Source organism: Rhinatrema bivittatum, chromosome 2 (assembly GCF_901001135.1).
Source record: "Rhinatrema bivittatum chromosome 2, aRhiBiv1.1, whole genome shotgun sequence".
Taxonomy (NCBI): domain Eukaryota; kingdom Metazoa; phylum Chordata; class Amphibia; order Gymnophiona; family Rhinatrematidae; genus Rhinatrema; species Rhinatrema bivittatum.
In genome coordinates, this window is record NC_042616.1 from 25,546,091 (window position 1) to 25,564,711 (window position 18,621).

At 44.2% G+C, this 18,621-nt stretch overlaps 1 protein-coding gene across 1 annotated transcript in view; it reads left to right on the forward strand.

Moving 5' to 3' along the window:
- The window catches only part of LOC115083704 (gastrula zinc finger protein XlCGF57.1-like), a 38,370-nt gene extending 33,350 nt beyond the window's left edge, over positions 1-5,020 (forward strand). Inside the window, exon 4 of the mRNA XM_029587676.1 lies at positions 193-5,020. Within this exon, the coding sequence (XP_029443536.1) occupies positions 193-1,619 (1,427 nt within the window). The 3' untranslated portion in view covers positions 1,620-5,020. The remainder of the gene's footprint in view (positions 1-192) is intronic.
- Positions 5,021-18,621: the final 13,601 nt, after the last annotated feature.

Here is an 18,621-nt window from a genome sequence, read left to right on the forward strand (position 1 = left end):
AGCCTTATAAAGACATCACACAGGAGTTCTCCCAGGTGTGTCCTGAAGCTTTTGCTTCGTTAGAAAAATCTCTAATATTAGAGATCCTATACAGTCATTGTGTGATCTTTTAAACATTCTGATTCCAGGCCATTGGTAGCTTTCCATTCCATTGTCACTGACACATGATTAATTCTTTCTTTTTATATCCAGCAGCCAATGAGGTCATACAGGAAGAGAAGAGGGAGGAGAATCAAGAAGAACACACTACAGTACTGGCACTTACACGAAGTCAGTCAGGAAATGTCTGTGAGAATCTTTCCCAGAGGACTGAGGGGGGAGACACGAGCCAAAGTCAGCAGGAATCAGAGAAGAAGCAGCGAGACCCTACAGGAGACTCAGTGGATGGAGTCACTGCATGGGAGAGAAGTGACAGGGAGCTCACAGTCATCCATGAGCACCAGAGATACCTGAGAGTAGAGAGACCCTTCCAGAGTAATAACAGTGATCAAATGACTTCTGACCTTACCCAGAGACAGGAGAAAGGGAAGAAATCCTTTCACTGTGACACCTGTGGGAAAACCTTTGCTATGAAATGTCATTTTGTATTGCACCAGAAAACCCACACAGAAATGAGAACTTTTCCATGTTCTCAGTGTGGAAAATGTTTCAAACAGAAGGGAACCCTGAAATTACACCAGAGAATCCACGCTCAAGGGAGCACTTTCACTTGTATTGAATGTAAGAAAAACTTTTCTAGCAGGAGATCCTTAATGATACACCAAAGCACACACACAAGTAAGAGACCCTTTCATTATCCTCAAGATGAGGAATCTTACAGCTCTCAGTTCTCTTTATTAAATCCCCAGAAAATGGAGACAGAAGAGAGAACATTTTCATCTTCTGAAAGAGGAGAAAACATCATTCAAAAGCAAGACCTAATAATAAATGAAAAATCACAGAGACAAGAAAAATTATTCATGTGTACTGATGGTGACAGAAACTTCAATGAGAAAGAAATGTTCACAGGACAACTTCAATTCCAAACAAGAGAGAAACTATTTACATGGTGTGAGTCTGGTAACAGTTTCATTCATAATCAGGACTTGAATTACTGTGAAACAGTTCACACATGTGAGAAACCATTTACATGTAGTGAGTGTGGGAAAGGTTTTAGTTGGAAAGGAAACTTAAAATGTCACCAGAGAATCCACACAGGAGAGAAACCATTTAAATGCTGTGAGTGTGGTAAATGCTTTAAGACAAAGAGAGAAATGCAAAGCCATCAGATAATCCACACAGCAGAGAAACCATTTTCATGTTATGAGTGTGGTAAATGCTTTAAGACAAAGGGAGACATCAAAATCCATCAGAGAGTCCATACAGGTGAGAAACCATTTACATGTAGTGAGTGTGGGGAAAGTTTCAATCGGAAAGGGAACTTAAAACGTCACCAGAGAATCCACACAGGTGAGAAACCATTTACATGTAGTGAGTGTGGGGAAAGTTTCAGTCGGAAAGGGAACTTAAAACGCCACCAGAGAATCCACACAGGTGAGAAACCATTTACATGTATTGAATGTGGTAAAAGTTTTAGTCAGAGGCGTGATTTTAAAATGCATCAGAGAATTCACATATGAGTAGCCATTTACGTGTAGTGAATGTGATAAAAGCTTCAGACAGAAATTTCTCATATGGCATCAGAGAATCCACCTTGGAGTACTTTGTGAGGTAAAAGCTTTAGAACAAAGGAAGAACTTTCAAGTCACATGAGAAGCCACACAGGAGTCAAGTGTAATTCACACACTTTCTTATAATTTGGAGGTAGAGGTCCATCTGTAGCGGTTATTTTCCGAACTGAGAACCTTAGTAACTTCTTTCAATTCATATCGCTTGCGCAAAGTGGAAGGCGACAAATCATTAAAGATGAAAATCTTGTGGCCTTCCCAAAGCCATTCATTTTGCTTTCTGGCCACAGCGTAAAGTTGCTTCTTAAGGGCATAGCCTTGCAGACAAAAAAAAATAATGTCCCAAGCTTTATTATCAGTCTTGGGGTCCAATGCTCTATGAGCACTCTCAATTTTTATCTCCGGCAAGGACATCAAATTTGAGGTAGAGCTACTGCCAGGGGCTTTGAGTAAAAGCTTTCAAACTGACACCACCACTGTCAGGCAACTAACATATTCAAGCAATTCTGGGATACCGCGAATCTGTAAATTGCACCGACAAGAATGGTTTTCCAAGTCCTCCAATACACATTCATTATCCCAGGACAAGCAGGATGATATCCTCACATATGGGTGACGTCACTGGACGGAGCCCTATCACGGAAAACTTTCTGTCAAAGTTTCTAGAAACTTTTGACTAGCACACTGAGTCCACTGAGCATGCCCAGCATGCCATTATCCCTCAAGCCACAGGGTCTCCTTTCAGTCTCTTTTTTTCCGTGCTGCAGTTTGCTTGGCGGTTAGGAGCCCTGTATGATTTCTCACACAAAGATCCTCACGGAAAAAGTATTATTTTCCTCAGAAAAGTATCCCCTCATAGAGCTCTCCCATTCTCAGTTCATTTTCTTCGATCGGTGAGTAAAATCCTTATTTGCGGTCGACACCATCCAGCCTAAATTTTTTTCATCATGGCAACTGGTTTCAAAAAGTGCCCATATTGCCCTCGTACGATGTCGAGCACCGAACCCCACATCGAGTGCATTCTATGCCTTGGCGCAGGACATAATGTTTCTTCATGTCCTCAATACGCTGAAATGACATGAAAAGGTAGACTGGCCCATCTAGAAAAAATGGAACATCTGTTCAAAATACAGCTACTTCGTCAACATCGACGCAATCTTCACCAGCAGGGGCTTCCATAAAGGTGATAATAAATACCTGACGAGTACAACTGTCCCGGACTCCATCCAAGTCATCAACTTAGTCCGCTTCGATGCTAGAAAGAACTCAGCACTGAGAAAAACATCGACACCGGCATAGACAAGAAATGACACCCGGTGCTGGGATCCGATCATGGAGCGGGCTCGATGGCTATCGAGCCGCCCCCAAAGAAGACTAGGATAGAAGATGTGTCTATGCCCTCGACGCCACAAAGTCCAAGGCAGTCCCCACCGATATTGGTGCCGGGTACTCTGCCCCTACAGGGACCTGTGGAGGAGCCAGTTTTGCCTACTCTGCCACCCCCTATAGCTGCTCTGTCTTCATCAACTATATGGGAGGAACTGGACGGATTTATCCGCCAGGCAGTCATCAGTGCCCTCTGGAAGTTACATCCACCAGTGCCTGTTCCCATACTACCACCGATGCCGGAGCCATTGATCCTCACACCACTGCTGACTAAGCTTCATGCATTGATCGGTGCCCTACTGACGCAACCTGCTCCATCGATGCCGAAGGAACCGATCAAGCTTCCGAAAGACCCGATACCGATTCTGGGTTCTTCAGACAAAGGAGGCACTGACTCTGACCCATAGCCAATAATGCCTTAACCAATACCAGGACCATCAGCACTCTCTGGATTGAGACGTCCGAGTCTTCCGTTGATGCCATCGATGCCGCACCCATTGCCACCGATGCCACCAAGGCATAAACAAAACCATCGAAGACCTTACATCCATCGATGTCATTCTCCCTTCCTCCTTCCAGTCCTCATCCACACACCTTGTCAGATACCTGGGAGGATGGAGACTCTGATTCCTCTACTGAGGATATCTTATCAGACCCATCTCCACCAGAGGAAAGGAGAAAATCACCACCTGAAGTCCTCGCCTTCTCAAACTTTGTAAGGGAAATGTCAGAAACAATCCCTTTTCAATTACTAACAGAAGAGGATACAAGACACAGGACTTTAGTGGTCCTTCAATTTGTTGATGCTCCCAAAGAGATAGTCGCTATTCCAGTACATGAAGTACTAGTTGACCTGTAACATCGCCTTTGGGAGCATCCCTGCACTGTTCCACCGGTAAGCAAAAGGACAGATGCCACATATTTGGTGCAGCACATACCTGTTTTCCAAAAGCCTCAGCTCCCACATCAATCTGTTATGGTAGAATCTGCGCAAAATAGATCAAAGAGGATTTGTCCACATTACTCATCACCTCCTGGGAAAGAGCAAAAATTCTTGGACAATTTAGGACGTAAAATGTTCCATCCTGTTATCGAAAATTGCCTCATACCAATTATACATGACGCAGTACCAGAGAAATTTGTGGAAGCAGATTCAAGAATTATCAGAAACTTCCACAACAGCATCAAGACACCTTCAGTTCCATCATACACAAAGGTCTTGAAGCTGGGAAGCACGAGGTACGTGCGGCCTATGACTTATTTGAGACATTCTACAGAATGGCAGCGACTGGCATTAATGCCAGAAGATTGGCATGGTTGAAGGCATCCGACCTGAGGTCCAAGAAAAATTAGCTGACCTTCCTTGCACTGGTGAAAACCTGTTTGGAGAAAAAGTGCAAGATGCAGTTGCGCAACTGAAAGATCATAACGAAACTCTGCGCCACCTATCCATAATTACTGCAGAAACTCCATCTTCTGCAAGAAGCCCATCCAGAAAACATACAAGAAAGCCATTCTGTCGACTATGCAGGTATTATCCATCAGCCTCTCATGGTTGAACAACAAGGCCGTACCAAAGAGGTCATCCCAGGCAGCCAAAAGCATCTAGACCTCAGCCTCCTCCTCAGACAGGTCAAGCATCCCAGAGAACAGCAGCCTCTCCACAAACCCAAATCAAAATTTACCAGTTGGAGGCCGGGTTTCTTATTTTCTACCCAATTGGACAAACATTACTACGAATCAATGGGTACTCTTCATTATAATACAAGGTTACCATCTGGATTTTCTCACGGTCCCCAGAGATTCCCCACCAAACTCTCTCTGGGTACACAAAGATCCTCACGGAAAAAAAAGTTCCAGGGCTGTGGAACCTGTTCCCTGACCTCAGCAGGGCAGAGGATTCTACTCTCGCTATTTTCTCATTTCAAAGAAAACAGGAGGCCTCCGCCCCATTTTAGACCTCTGAAATCTCAACAAACTTCTACGAAAAGAAAAATTCAGGATGGTGTCCTTAGGCACCATGCTTCCCCATCTTCAAACAGGAGATTGGCTCTGTTCTCTGGATCTTCAAGACGCTTATGCTCACATTCCAATATTCCCACCTCAACGCAAGTACCTGCGTTTCCTAGTGTGTCATCAACACTTTCAATACCGGGTTCTGCCCTTCGGACTTGCATCCGTGTATTTACAAAGTGCCTAGCAGTAGCTGTGGCCCATTTACTCAAGGAAAGCATACACATCTTTCCCTAGGTGGACGACTGGCTCATCAAGAGCCAATCAAAACAAGGAGCTCTCGACTCTCTCCGGCTCACAATCAATCTGCTTCACTCGTTGGGATTTCTTATCAACTACCAAAAATCCCACCTCATACCATCTCGCCTTCTACAGTTCATCGGAACAGACTTGAACACCACCATATCAAAAGCCTTCCTACCTAAAGACCGCGCAGACACACTCTCCAGATTAGCAAAATCTCTGCGCGCAAAGAAAAAGGCTTCAGCCCATCAGTTCCTAACACTGCTGAGCTCCATGCTTTCCACAGTCCACGTCACCCCCATGCCCAGATTAGCCATGAGAATAACACAGTGGACTTTGAGATCACTAAAGCTCCAAGCTTTTCAACCACTGTCGTTTCTAATTCTAATAACCTACCAGTTATGTTCATCTCTCCTCTGGTGGACAAACACAACTTGCTAACAGGTCTACCTTTTCAGCAACCAGTTCCACAAGTAACCTTAACTACAGATGCATCTACCTTAGGTTGGGGAGCACATATGGACAATCTTCAGATTCAGGATACTTGGACAAGACTCAAAGCAACTTTTCAAATCAACTTCCTAGAGTTTTGAGCTACATGTTATGCTCTATATGCATTCAAGGACTGCCTTTCACACAAGACTGTTCTAATACAAACAGAGAACACAGTTGCCATGTGGTACCTGAACAAACAAGGAAATACGGGCTCTTATCTCCTTTGCCAAGAAGCCGCACAGATTTGGGACCGGGCCCTAACACATTCCATGTTTCTCCAGCCACTTATCTAGCAGGCATACACAACGTAGTTGCAGATCGCCTCAGTCATCTGTTCCATCCCCACGAGTGGTCCCTGGATCCTTTAGTAACGACCAGAATATTCCAATGTTGGGGTCAACCAGCAATAGACCTCTTTGCATCTGAACTGAATCACAAAGTGGACAAATTCTGCTCCCTACACAAGCAGAGAAACCAGTTAGCCATGGACGCCTTTGCTCTTCCCTGGAACTCAGGCCTCCTATACATGTACCCAAAAATTAAGTCTATTCCAATTTACTGTTGCTAGTAATAGCAGTGGCTGTCAACGTAATTAATACAGGTAATGGACTTCTCCAAGAACGTATCCAATCCATTTTTAAACACAGCTAGACCGAGTGGTCCTATGTACTCACCCAAAATTCCTTCCCAAAGTGGTTACTGACTTACACTTGAATCAGTCTATGGTCTTGCTCACATTCTTCCCAAGACCTCACTCTCACCAAGGTAAAAGGGTTCTACACACTTTAGACTGTAAACGTGCACTTGCATATTAACTTGACCGCACTGTAGTCCATAGGAAATCCTCCCAGCTCTTTGTTTCTTTTGACAAAAACAAACCGGGCATGGCAGTGGGCAAACAAACTATATTCAACTGGCTAGCAGATTGTATAGATTTCTGCTATGAAAAAGCAGGCCTTCCTCTCCAGGGACGAGTAAAGGCGCATTCCATAACAGCAATGTCAACTTCAGTAGCACACTATCGTTCTGTACCGATTGCTGAAATTTGTAAGGCTGCAACATGAAGCTCTCTTCACACATTTGCAGCCCATTACTGCTTGGACAAGGAAGGACGACAAGATTCAGCCTTCAGACAATCTGTCTTAAAGAACTTATTTCCAGTATGATCCCAACTCCTTCCACATCCAACCTGCTGTGATTCCAGGCTGCCTCATTTTTTCCAACTGTACACCAGTTGTTGTGCCTGTTGCACAAGTTGTATGCTGTTGGTACAAAACAAATATGACTCAGCCTGTGGCTTCCTAATCACCCATAGGTGAGGACTATCATCTTGCTTGTCCTGGAATAAAGCAGAGTTGCTTACCTGTAACAGGTGTTATCCCAGGACAGCAGGCTGTAGTCCTCACGAAACCCACCCGCCACCCTGTGGAGTTGGGTCCGAAACGTTTTATTATTTTTTCACTCGCACTTCTTGCTACAAATGAGACTGAAGGGAGACTCCTGTGACTCAAAGGATAATGGCATGCTGGGCATGCTCAGTGTGCCAGTCAAAAGTTTCTAGAAACTTTGACAAAGTTTTCCATGCTAGGGCTCCGTCCAGCAACGTCACCCATATGTGAGGACTACATCCTGCTGTCCTGGGACAACACCTGTTACAGGTAAGCAACTCTGCTTTTTGCAAAGGTTTCTGTTGGTCTGCCACTTTTTTTTAAAGTGAATCAGTCTAACTTTCCACAAAAATATTCTTTTCGTCAACTCAGGTGCCCAGAGCCGCTATATTTATGAATTTGTATAATTTTGTGCTGTTTCTGTTGCTATACAAAGTTTTGTGCTTTAATTATATATTCTAATAAAAATAAAGTTAAAAAGAGTATTAGCAGTAAACATGAGAGAATGAGCTCATTGCCAACTTACTCTGTCGTATGAATGAGGTTAATTTCTGTCAAAATATGTGCAAATCTCATTTGTAAACATTGCCTCTTGAAAGAAACCATTTACATATCCTGATTGTGATAACATTTTCAGTAATCTAAAGTATTCATACAGGGGATAAAAACAGTATTCAAACTTATGTAAAGGCATCAACAGATCCCAGTTCTCAAATAGTATGTAGTATGGAAGTAAATGGCAAACTCAGTCTCCATCCTTAAGCTCAGAGGTTCGTTTCTGTGAATGGAAGGAGTGAGAAATTAGCAGCACATGATGGGAAAGAGGTAACAGAATTTGTAAAATGAGAGCAGAAACTATTTAAAGAATTTGAGTAGTAGATGAGGAAACTCAATTGACACAAGCATAACTATATGGGAAATACAGAGAATGCTTCAGAAACCTCATAAGAACATAAGAAATTGCCATACTGGGTCAGACCAAGGGTCCATCAAGCCCAGCATCCTGTTTCCAACAGTGGCTTCAGAAACCTCATGTGGATCAAAATCTTCACTTAGGAATTTAGACTTGAAGGAAAGCACTGGCATTATGCCCTTGAGATATTTGAAGAATTTGTGGTTATCTGGGACAATCCTGTTCCAATGGATAAAAAGCTCAATGCAAGAAAACTGGAGCTTGTGATAAAGGAGAAAATAACAAGAAGAGCATTGCTGACGGGAGTCAGTACCAAGTAACTATTCTGTGGTTCAGATGGAGAGAGAGAGAAGATCCTCACGTATCAAATAATGCAATTAGATATCAGGAGAGTGTGGCAGAGAGATACAGAAATAGGTACAATGGATGATTTTAATGATAAGTTACAAATTTTAACTAATAGATCTGAAATTTCATTTTTCAGTTCCTTCAGAAGCCTGGGATACATACCATCTTGTCCATATTACACCGATCCATCTGGTCCAGGTGATTTGCTACTCTTTAGTTTGTCAATCTGGCCTACTACATCTTCCAGGTTCACAGTGATTTGTTCTGATTCATCACCCTTGAAAACCATCTCCTGAATCGGTATCTCCCCAACATCCTCATTAACAAGCACCGAAGCAAATAATTCATTTAGTCTTTCTGCAATGGCCTTATCTTCCTTAAGGGCCCCTTTAACCCCTTGGTCATCTAACAGTCCAACCGATTCCCTCACATGTTTCTTTTTTAATTTTTTAATTTATGAATTTTCAATAAAGAACATACCTTAATATAACTAAATGTATACAGACTATGATTTTCATATAATTATAATTGTAAGGATACAAAGGAAATATTACTTCTCATTTTCTGTATTTTCTCAAAGAAATTCCAGCGAAAATAAATCTAACATGAGCGATTTAAGGAATCAATACTTTTCTCATTACAATCAGAGATGCAACATAGACCATTAATTATTGCCCTGTGAACCATTTCCCACATTTGGGGGGTGAGAAACCAGGAAAGATTGCAATTGAGATACTTCATGGAATACGTATTTTTGTTCCAAATATTTTAATTCACATCTGCAGGGATATTTTAATATAGATGTGGCCCCCCTTGAAAGAATTTCAGATTTTAACTTTAGAAACTCTTTCCTTTTTAATTGAGTAGTTCTTGAGAGGTCAGGATAAATCCATACTTGTTGTCCGTGAAACTTCTCAGTACGATGGCTGAGAAATAGCCGGAGCACAGTATCCCTCTCTGTTGAAAACAAAAAGGATACCAAATGTGTACTCCTAGTATGTATATCTGTAGCAATAGATGACTCTATAACCTCAGTCAAATTTATTGGCTCCTCAATTTGTACATTCCCCAATTGATCTTTCGTATTTTTAATAGGTATATAATAAGCCTTAGCTAAGGCAGGTAACGTTTGTTGAGGTATTTTTAATACAAATTGCATATAATCTTTAAACATTTGAAGAGCTGAGATTAAATTCTGCATGGGAAAATTTAATACCTGTAAATAGGCGGTAAGCCCCTGACTAATAGACCCAATAAAAACCAGCTCTAAAGAGTCATAAAAGTGAAGGGTTTATTTATGGAGGAAGGCGTGGTTCCTCCAGGAGCAGAAGCAACACAAAACAAGTGGTATATAATTCTAAGCCTGCTCAAAAATCTGACGTGTGTGCTCAGCAATTTAAGGGTTTCGCTCAGCCAATCAACAGATGTCTGCAAATGCCCACCCATTACCTTATAGCCAATTAATACATTTTAGCATGTGTGCGTAATCTTACTATGGGCAGGAGCCTCTTGTGGTCATTTTCAGAGAATGAGTCCGAGTTAACTTTCGTTTTCCCAGAGTTTACGTCACTGTGTGCTGACGTGTGCTCGCTAGCAGTCCACTAGGTGTAGTTTTGTGCTAGTTATTCTTACATACCCTAAGATTAGAATATCGTAGTGAGTTTTCGAGAAATTCTAATTTTTTTTCATTTATCACTTCAGATTTAACCGTTGTTTTTTTGTATCTTTTCCACTTTTCCCAGCCTATCTTCAACTGAGGTTATTTTATTGTTACAAATAGAAGTTAAATTTTCTACTTTTAATATTCTCTGTTGAAAATTATTAGTATTCAAAGTTAATTTTATTATTGCCTGTTCCAGGGATTTAATCGCAGACCAAACGTGTCCATGGTAATCTCTGAATATTTTGGTTGTAATATTATCTCAAGTTCTGCCCTGGTATCTTCCTTATACCCTATGGGGGGTTCTCCATTCCTTACCAGTTCTTCCATATTTTTCCTTGTATCTTCAATACCCTCATCTAAAATGAGAGGGCCACAAAGATTTTCTACATTTATACAAGGTGGGGGAGGGAGTCATAGGAGCGCCGGGACTTAATGAAATGGCTTCAGCCTGTAGACTTGCTTCTCGCTCTGAAGTTACATCTACTGCGGCTCCTTCCACCGGCTTATCCAATGTTGCCATGAAGAAAGAAGAGATTTGAGGCTGAGAGGGGATAGGTAAGGGGGTTGAGGTTTGTACCTCCCTTAACCGAGCCTTTCTTTTTGTATGAGGCATTACTTATTAATAACCAATCAGTCAAACTCTTTTCCTACATGAATCTCTGAATTTAGTTACAATTCCCTGGAAGGGGGGGGGGGACCCTTGGTCTGACCCAGTATGGCATGTTCTTATGTTCTTATATAGATATTTTATATGAAACTACTTTTATGCTGCTATTAAACAGAAGGGCTGCTAGAAATAAGAGTAGGGCAAAACTGACAGCCGAAAAATATCATGCCTTGCTAAGCTAGTTAGAAAAAGCAAAAGAATCATTTTAAAATAAAATTCTTTCAAGAAGCTAAAGCAGAAACAGAGATCATCTTTAAAAGATGATTTTTGTCCCTGACACAGAGCACTTGCAGCAGGAGGAAGTGACAAGTGGGCCGTGCAAGTACAAAAACTACAAGCAAGCTAAGAAGCTTGGCTGGAAAACAGGCTAACGACACCAGGACATAGGCCTCAGCCAAGCATAAAGGTAATGAACAAGGAGTATGAAAGCCCCCAACCCTTCTCAAAACTCCCTCATATACACTACATTTGGATAAGAAACACCATGTAATCAATATTATAGAATCATCCTGTGAAATAAACAGGCCTCTGCAAGCCAGAAAGCGAGAAACCAGAACCAACCCCACCCCCCCTCCACACACACACACACACACACACACACACACTGATGTCTGCACAGCCCTACCTCTTTCTGCAGGGACCCGTTAACTGCCACACTGCCAAATTAGGAAATCCTTCTGCGTTCCTTGCTAGGTATTAAGAAATAAAGGGCAGAGCTTTGAGAGCAAACCCCTCAGCACAGCCCCTACCGCAGTGGCGTAGCCAGAATTGATTTTTTGGGTGGGCACAAGGTTAACATGGGTGGGCTGTAGGCATGCAGGTCTACTAGTTGTTTTTTTTACTGATAAATAATGCCAAATTATGCAGCATAGCATTCACATCTACGCCTAAGTATGAGGATTACTTAATGATACAAACATAATTCACGGTGATTTGTGGTACTTTAGCCTTCTTATTATTACGATTTTATACACGGCTCCTACCTGTCCATAAATTTTGAGAGAGCGGTTGTGTTGCTTATATTTAAATTGCTAACATCTCAAAATATAGATATATATTTTTACCTTTGTTGTCTGATCTTTGTATTTTTCTAATCAGTTGGTCCTGGTCTCTTTTTCCCATTTTTTCCCTTATAGCTCATTTCCTAATTCCTTTTCAGTGTCTTTCTTCTATTACTGTCTTCTTCCCTTACACACACACACACACACACACACACACACACATACAAGCTTTCTCTCACAGACTCCCTCTCACACACTCATGCTGTCACTCTCATATGCTCTCCCCCCCCCCCCACAAGCTCACATTCTCTGCAGACACACATACAAGTTCTCACTTTCTCACCCCTCCCCAGGCTTATATTCTTATGCACACCCAGACGCACATCCAGGCACCCATTCTCACCCACACACATAAACCCAGACTCCCATTCTCACCCACAAACCCATGCTCCCAGTCTCACCCACACATATTCAAGCTCCCATTCTCATCCATACATATACACATTTAAGGTCCTATTCTCACCCACACATACACACATTCAAGCACCCATTCTTATCCACACATTCAAGCTCCCATTCTCACCCACCCACAAACCCAGGCTCCCATTCTCAACCACACATACACACATTCGAGCTCCCATTCACCCACATATTCAAGCTTCCATTCTCACCCACATACACACCCAGGCTCCAGTTTTCACCCACACACACTCCCATTCTCATCCACACATACACATTCAAGCACGTGCACAGCTTCCGCTTTCTCCCCCAGAGCAGGAAGATCAGCTGCCTCTCCTGCTGCCACCGGCCTCCTGCTATCTTCGGGCGTCGGGCCGTACTGCCCGCCGAACTTCCTGCGGGGGGGGGGGGGGAGCGGAAGCGCAGCGCACAACGTCCGCTTCCTCCCCCCCCCCCCCCATGCAGGAAGATCGGCGGGCAGTACGGCCCGACGCCCGAAGATAGCAGGAGGCCGGTGGCAGCAGGAGAGGCAGCTGATCTTCCTGCTTTGGGGGAGACAGCGGAAGCTGTGCGCGGCGCTTCCGCTCCCCCAAACAGGAAGTTCGGCAGGCCGTTTGGTCCGAAGATAGCAGGAGAACGGGTGGCAGCAGGAGAGGCAGCTGATCTTCCTGCATTGGGGGGAGGAAGCGGAAGCTGCGCACGGCGCTTCCGCTCCCCCCCGAACAGGAAGACCGGTTGGCCATACGGCCGCAGCAGCGCTTCCCCATGTGTGCCGTGATGGCGCGCGAGGTGTGGGTTCTCTTGTTCGCTGTCGCGGGGATGGGATCCCGCGACAGCCTTGCAGTTCCGGTGCCAGTTGGGTGGGCCTGGGTCTAAGTTGGGTGGGCACCTGCCCACCCAGGCCCACCCGTGGCTACGCCACTGCCCTACCGTCCTTTGTTTCACGAAAACAAGAGGTGCAAAGTAAAAGTCAAGCGGAAGAGCTGTGAAATATTCCTATGTTCTAGAAGCATATGGAGAAGTGAGCACCATAACCCCCTCCCCTCACCCCCCCCCCCCCCCATGTATGTGCCCCTGCTTTCCACAAAAACAGCCAATTAGGGAGATAGACTGCCAATATGGCGCCGATCGCCTTTGCCCTTACCTTGTCACAGGGAGCGACAGTCGCTCCCTGTGACAAGGTAAGGGCAAAGGCGATCGGCGCCATTTTGAAACCTCCAGCACCGGCACCGGCACGATTGAAGGGATGGCTCCTGGACCCCCCGCTAGACCACCAGGTACATCTAAAAGGTTTTTGGGGGGGTCGGGAGGGTGGGAGAAGCAAAGGGGTAATTTGAAAAGGGTCGGGGTGGGGGGTTTTTTTCGGGCCATCTGCGCCTTTTTATCAGTGGTAGCCAAAATGGCGCCGATGGCCCGAGAGCGGGAGATCGTGCCGGGAACCCCCCCCCCCCCCCACTGGACCACCAGGTAATTTAACATTTTGGGGGGGTTCGGGAGGGTGGGGGAGTGTAAGGAATTTGTTTTAAAAGGTCGGGGTGGGTTTAGAGGTTGTGTTGGTGTGCCGGTTTTCCCACCCTCCCCCAAATAATTCCCGTGCCCTATTTAACGATACAATATAAATGCTCCTGACGATAAATCGTGGGCATTTGTATTGTATCGTGTACTCTAACGGTTTAGAACGATTTTAAAATTATCGAACGATAATTTTAATCATTCAAAAACGATTCACATCCCTACAACTGAAACTATAAAATATTTGGGCATCAATGTACACAGGAATCCCAGGAAGTGATATAACTTTAATTTTAAACCTCTAAGAAATGTAAACAAAAGTTACATAATTGGGCAGAATCTGTGAAAGTTTTCTTTCAGTTGATGCAAGTCCCAACAAGGAATACTTCATGGGATGTAAACATACAGCACACGATGCTGTTGACGAAAGGCTGCTTGGTTGCCTTGTGCCTTATAATGTGTAACTGGTTAAACCTTTCAGCCCGACATTGGAGATGTGGAAGGTTTCACTTATGGATGAATATTTGTTAGAGAAAATGTCCGTTAGAGAGGGTTCTGAGAAAGCTCAGGGGCGGGTTCAACAAAACTGCTCTCCATATATGAATTCCCTACCGGCTAAACTTAGGAAATAAGGGAATGCATAAAACGAGAGCTCTGGATTCTGTAACTTGCTTGTTACAGCTGAAAGTTCAATAAAAATATTTCAAACCAAACAAAAGTAGTTTAACTCTCACGTATTTTGGGCTTGTTTTTTTCAGCAAATTGTGCTTGTGCTTTCATAACTCCTGGCAACACTGAGGGCTGCAGAAGGCGGAAGGAGAAGACCCATGTGGTCAGGCAGAGGGAGAGCTCTTCCACCCTCCCTGCTCATAACCCAGCAATTTACTTTTCTTAACCAGGAATAAGCGATTGCAGTGAAGCTCAGCCCCGGAGGGTAAGCGGTGCCTTTCCAGCCTGTTCTCTTCCCGGTGTCCCTGTGACATTTTCTAGCAGAAGCAGCAGCGCTGAGTGTGAGGAGCTCCAGGCAGGGGGCTCTGCACAGGGAGCAGGGGAGGGAAAGCAAAGCAGGGTCAGGTCTCTGATTCGGAATCTCAGCAGCCTCCCCGCCCTGCATTCAGTCCTCCTCATGAGCTGCGCCGATTGATGCTCTTAGGATTCGCAATAATTTGGCTTTCAGAAAATTGAGCATTAAAATGTTAGGATTTATTGGCCAAACCTTTGCAAGGAAAAATCTCCAGAAGACCAGGTGGCTTTAATAGGAGCTGAGTGAGGAGGCTAAGCAACACATCAATAAAGAGAGAAGAGGGGAGTTAGCCCCCACGAGGATCCTCTCAAAGCTCACAGTTTTACTTGCATACAAAGACCTGAGATTTGTCTTTTGTGCTGTGTAACCTGTAATTTTACTTTAGTGTTATTACTTTGTAATTTTTAACCTTTTTTTTCAATTTGATATTCATTTATCCTGTATTTGGTGAGTGTTCCATTTACCGTTAAACGCTGTCTCCTGTCAGTCAACCAGTTTGCAATCCACGCCACTACCTTGGCACCCACTCCCAAGCTTCTCATTTTGTTCACGAATCCCCTATATGGGACTGTATCAAAAGCTTTACTAAAATCCAGATTAATCACATTAAGCACTCTTCCCTGATCCAATTCTCTAGTCACCCAATCAAAAAAATCAATCAGATTTGTCTGACAGGATCTTCTTCCGGTGAATCCATGCTATGTCGGGTCGAGCAACCCAGCCGATTGTAGACAGCTCACTATTCCTTCCTTCAGCAGAGTCTCCATTAATTTTCCCACCACCGAGGTGAGGCTAACATGTCTGAGGTTTCAGCCTCCTCTCTGCTCCCATCCTTGTGAAGCGGGAACCACCACCGCTCTTCTCCAATCACTCAGCACCACTCCCGTTTCTAGGGATCTACTTTACAGGTCTTTTAGCAGACCCACCAGCACATCTCTGAGCTCCCTCAGTATACTGGAATGTACCTTATCCAGCCCCATTGCCTTGTCCACTTTCAGTTTTTCTAGCTTTTCCCACATATTCTCTTCTGTAAATGGAGTTTTGTCTACTCCACCCCCATCTTCGGTCTTGTCAACCAGCGATGGTCCTTCTCCAAGGCCTTCTTTAATGAACATCTGAACTGAAGTTTTTGTTCAATGTTTCTGCCATTTCATTATTTCTCTCCACACATTGATCTTTGTCACCTTTCAATTTCACTAAACCACTTCGGACTTTTCTCCTTTCTCTAATATATCTGAAAAATGTTTTATCACCTCACTTTACCTCTTTGGCAGTCCTTTCTTCCACTTGACTTTTTGCTTTCCTGATTTCTTTCTTTGTCTCCCTCAGTTTCAATAGATATTCTTCTTATACTTCTTGAACGCTGTTCTTTTTGCCTTTATTTTTTCAGCCACCTTCTTTGAGAATCAGATCAGTTTCATATTCCTCTTACTTCTGTTTACTTTTCTAACATATACATTTGTTGCCTTTGTAATTGCTCCTTTTAGTTTGCCCCACTGTTGTTCCATCTCTCTCATCGTCTCCAAGTCTTCTAGTTCTACCTCCAGGTACGTCCCCATTTTGACAAAGTCCGTATTTTTTAAATTGAAAACTCGGGATCTTCATGTGACTTCTCTGTATCCTATTTTCGAAATGAAACCATACTATTTGATGATCACTGCTGCTCAGGTAGGGACTCACCTGGACATTAGAGACATTATCCTCGTTAGTGAGCACTAGGTCGCGTATCAAACCCTCTCTCGTGGGCTCCATTACCATTTATTTGAACAGATCCCCTTGAAGGGCATCCACTATCTCTCTACTTCTGGTAGATTCCATAGAAGGGATTCTCCAGTCTATATCCGGCAGATTAAAATCTCCAGCCAGCAACACTTCTTCCTTTCCCACCTTTTGGATATATTTGACCAGATCTCTGTCCAGTTCTTCTCTTATGAGTTAGTGGCCTGCAGATCACACCAGTAAAAATGGAAGCACCATCGTCTCTTTTTAGGACTGTCCATAATGCTTCTTCTCTACACCACATCCCTTGCAATTCAGTTGCTTGGATATTGTTTTTGACATAAAGAGCTACATCTCGTCCTTTTCTGTCCTCTCTCTCCTTCCTTATTGCGTTATCACCAGAGATATCCTTATTGCGTTATCACCAGGTCTTTGTATCAGCAACTCTGTCCAAGTCCACTTCCACCATTAAGGCCTGCAGCTCTGGGATTTTATTGCCCAGACTATGGGCATTTGTGGTCATAGCTTTCCAACCATTCTCCCTAGGATTGCTGCTCTTTCTAGTCATCTTTTCTGCTATTTTGAGTTAATTGATTTTCTTGTTTTCTTCTCCCAATTCCTGTATTTCTTGTAGGTGACAAGGCAATTTATTGGCCACCTCTTGGCACCCCTGCCTTCTAGTTTAAATCCCTGATAATGTATGCTCTGAATTTCTCCCTTAGCATCCAGTACTTATCCGGCTGGCTGATGGGGTCAACCACTACATAGCCACTTGTAGAAATAGCCCCGTGAAAAGCCAGCACTGTAAGCTCTCCCGGGAAGGGGGAGCAAAGCAGAATAAAGGTGCGGCCCCATAAAATACCTGTAGTAACTGAGGTCAGGAGCAGCACAATTCCAGCCCAAACTCTAAGAACCCTTTGCCACTGTCACCTTAATGAGCCCGTCCCACTGCAGGGTCCCCGGGCCACCTCTCCTTACTGGCACTGCCCTCTTCCTCGGCTTCCTGCTTCCCCCCTCGTAAGCTGATACAATAAAGTGTGTTCAACTGGTTTTACCCACACTTGGGAGTGCCTTTTTCTGCGAGCAAAACTTACTCCGGATGCAGGAAATTTTTGCATGCAGAAAATGTGCATACTTCAAGAGAGTAATACTGAGCGCCCTCGCATGGAAATCCCATGCAAATGATTGCATTAAGTATTATCACGCAATGCACCTTCTTTACCACTGAAACTTAACGCCCGAGTCAAGGCTGGAGTTGTTTCCAGTGCTATAGAAAAGATAATTAAAAAGGGAAAAAAATGTCCCTGCTGTCGCCACCTAGGCAGATAAGTACCGATTTATCCATCTATTGGGCAACGGGAAGCAGCTGCCAGGAACAGCCCCATGCAACACCTGCAGCCCAAACCCCGAGAACCCTCCGCCGCTCTCGCCTTAATGCGCCCGTCCCGCAGCGGGGTCCCCGGGCTGGCCCACCACCTCCCCTTACCCATCTCGATTGTGCCTCCCACTTCTCCCCCCTACTCGGCCTGCTGCTCCCCCTATCTGCGTTAAAATGCGTGTTTGGTAATTTTAACTCCTGATGCATGAGCATCTTATTAACTTATTTTACCTGAAGTTAAAAAAAATTAACCTGAGCGCTGGAATTCCCAGCACAGTTTTTTTTTTTTTAACGCTCAGATTATTGCATCGGCTCCTTTGCTTTTGGCTCTTTTTTTTATTCCCTGCACGGTCCCACTGGCAGTCGCAAACTGATGACGCACATGAAGCAGCAGCCCAGGCAGCAGTCTCAGGTTGATGACTCATCGGCGGCAGCAGCCAATCAGAAGTGGCAAGAGGAGGAGGTCACTAGAAGAAGGGGACGGTGGCTGCAGCCTGCAGAAGGTGGAAGACGGAGATCTCTCCCCTACCTCGTGCTCATAACAAAGCAATTTACTTTTCTTAACCAGGAATAAGCGATTGCAGTGAAGCTCAGCCCCGGAGGGTAAGCGGTGCCTTTCCAGCCTGTTCTCTTCCCGGTGTCCCTGTGACATTTTCTAGCAGAAGCAGCAGCGCTGAGTGTGAGGAGCTCCAGGCAGGGGGCTCTGCACAGGGAGCAGGGGAGGGAAAGCAAAGCGGGCTCAGGT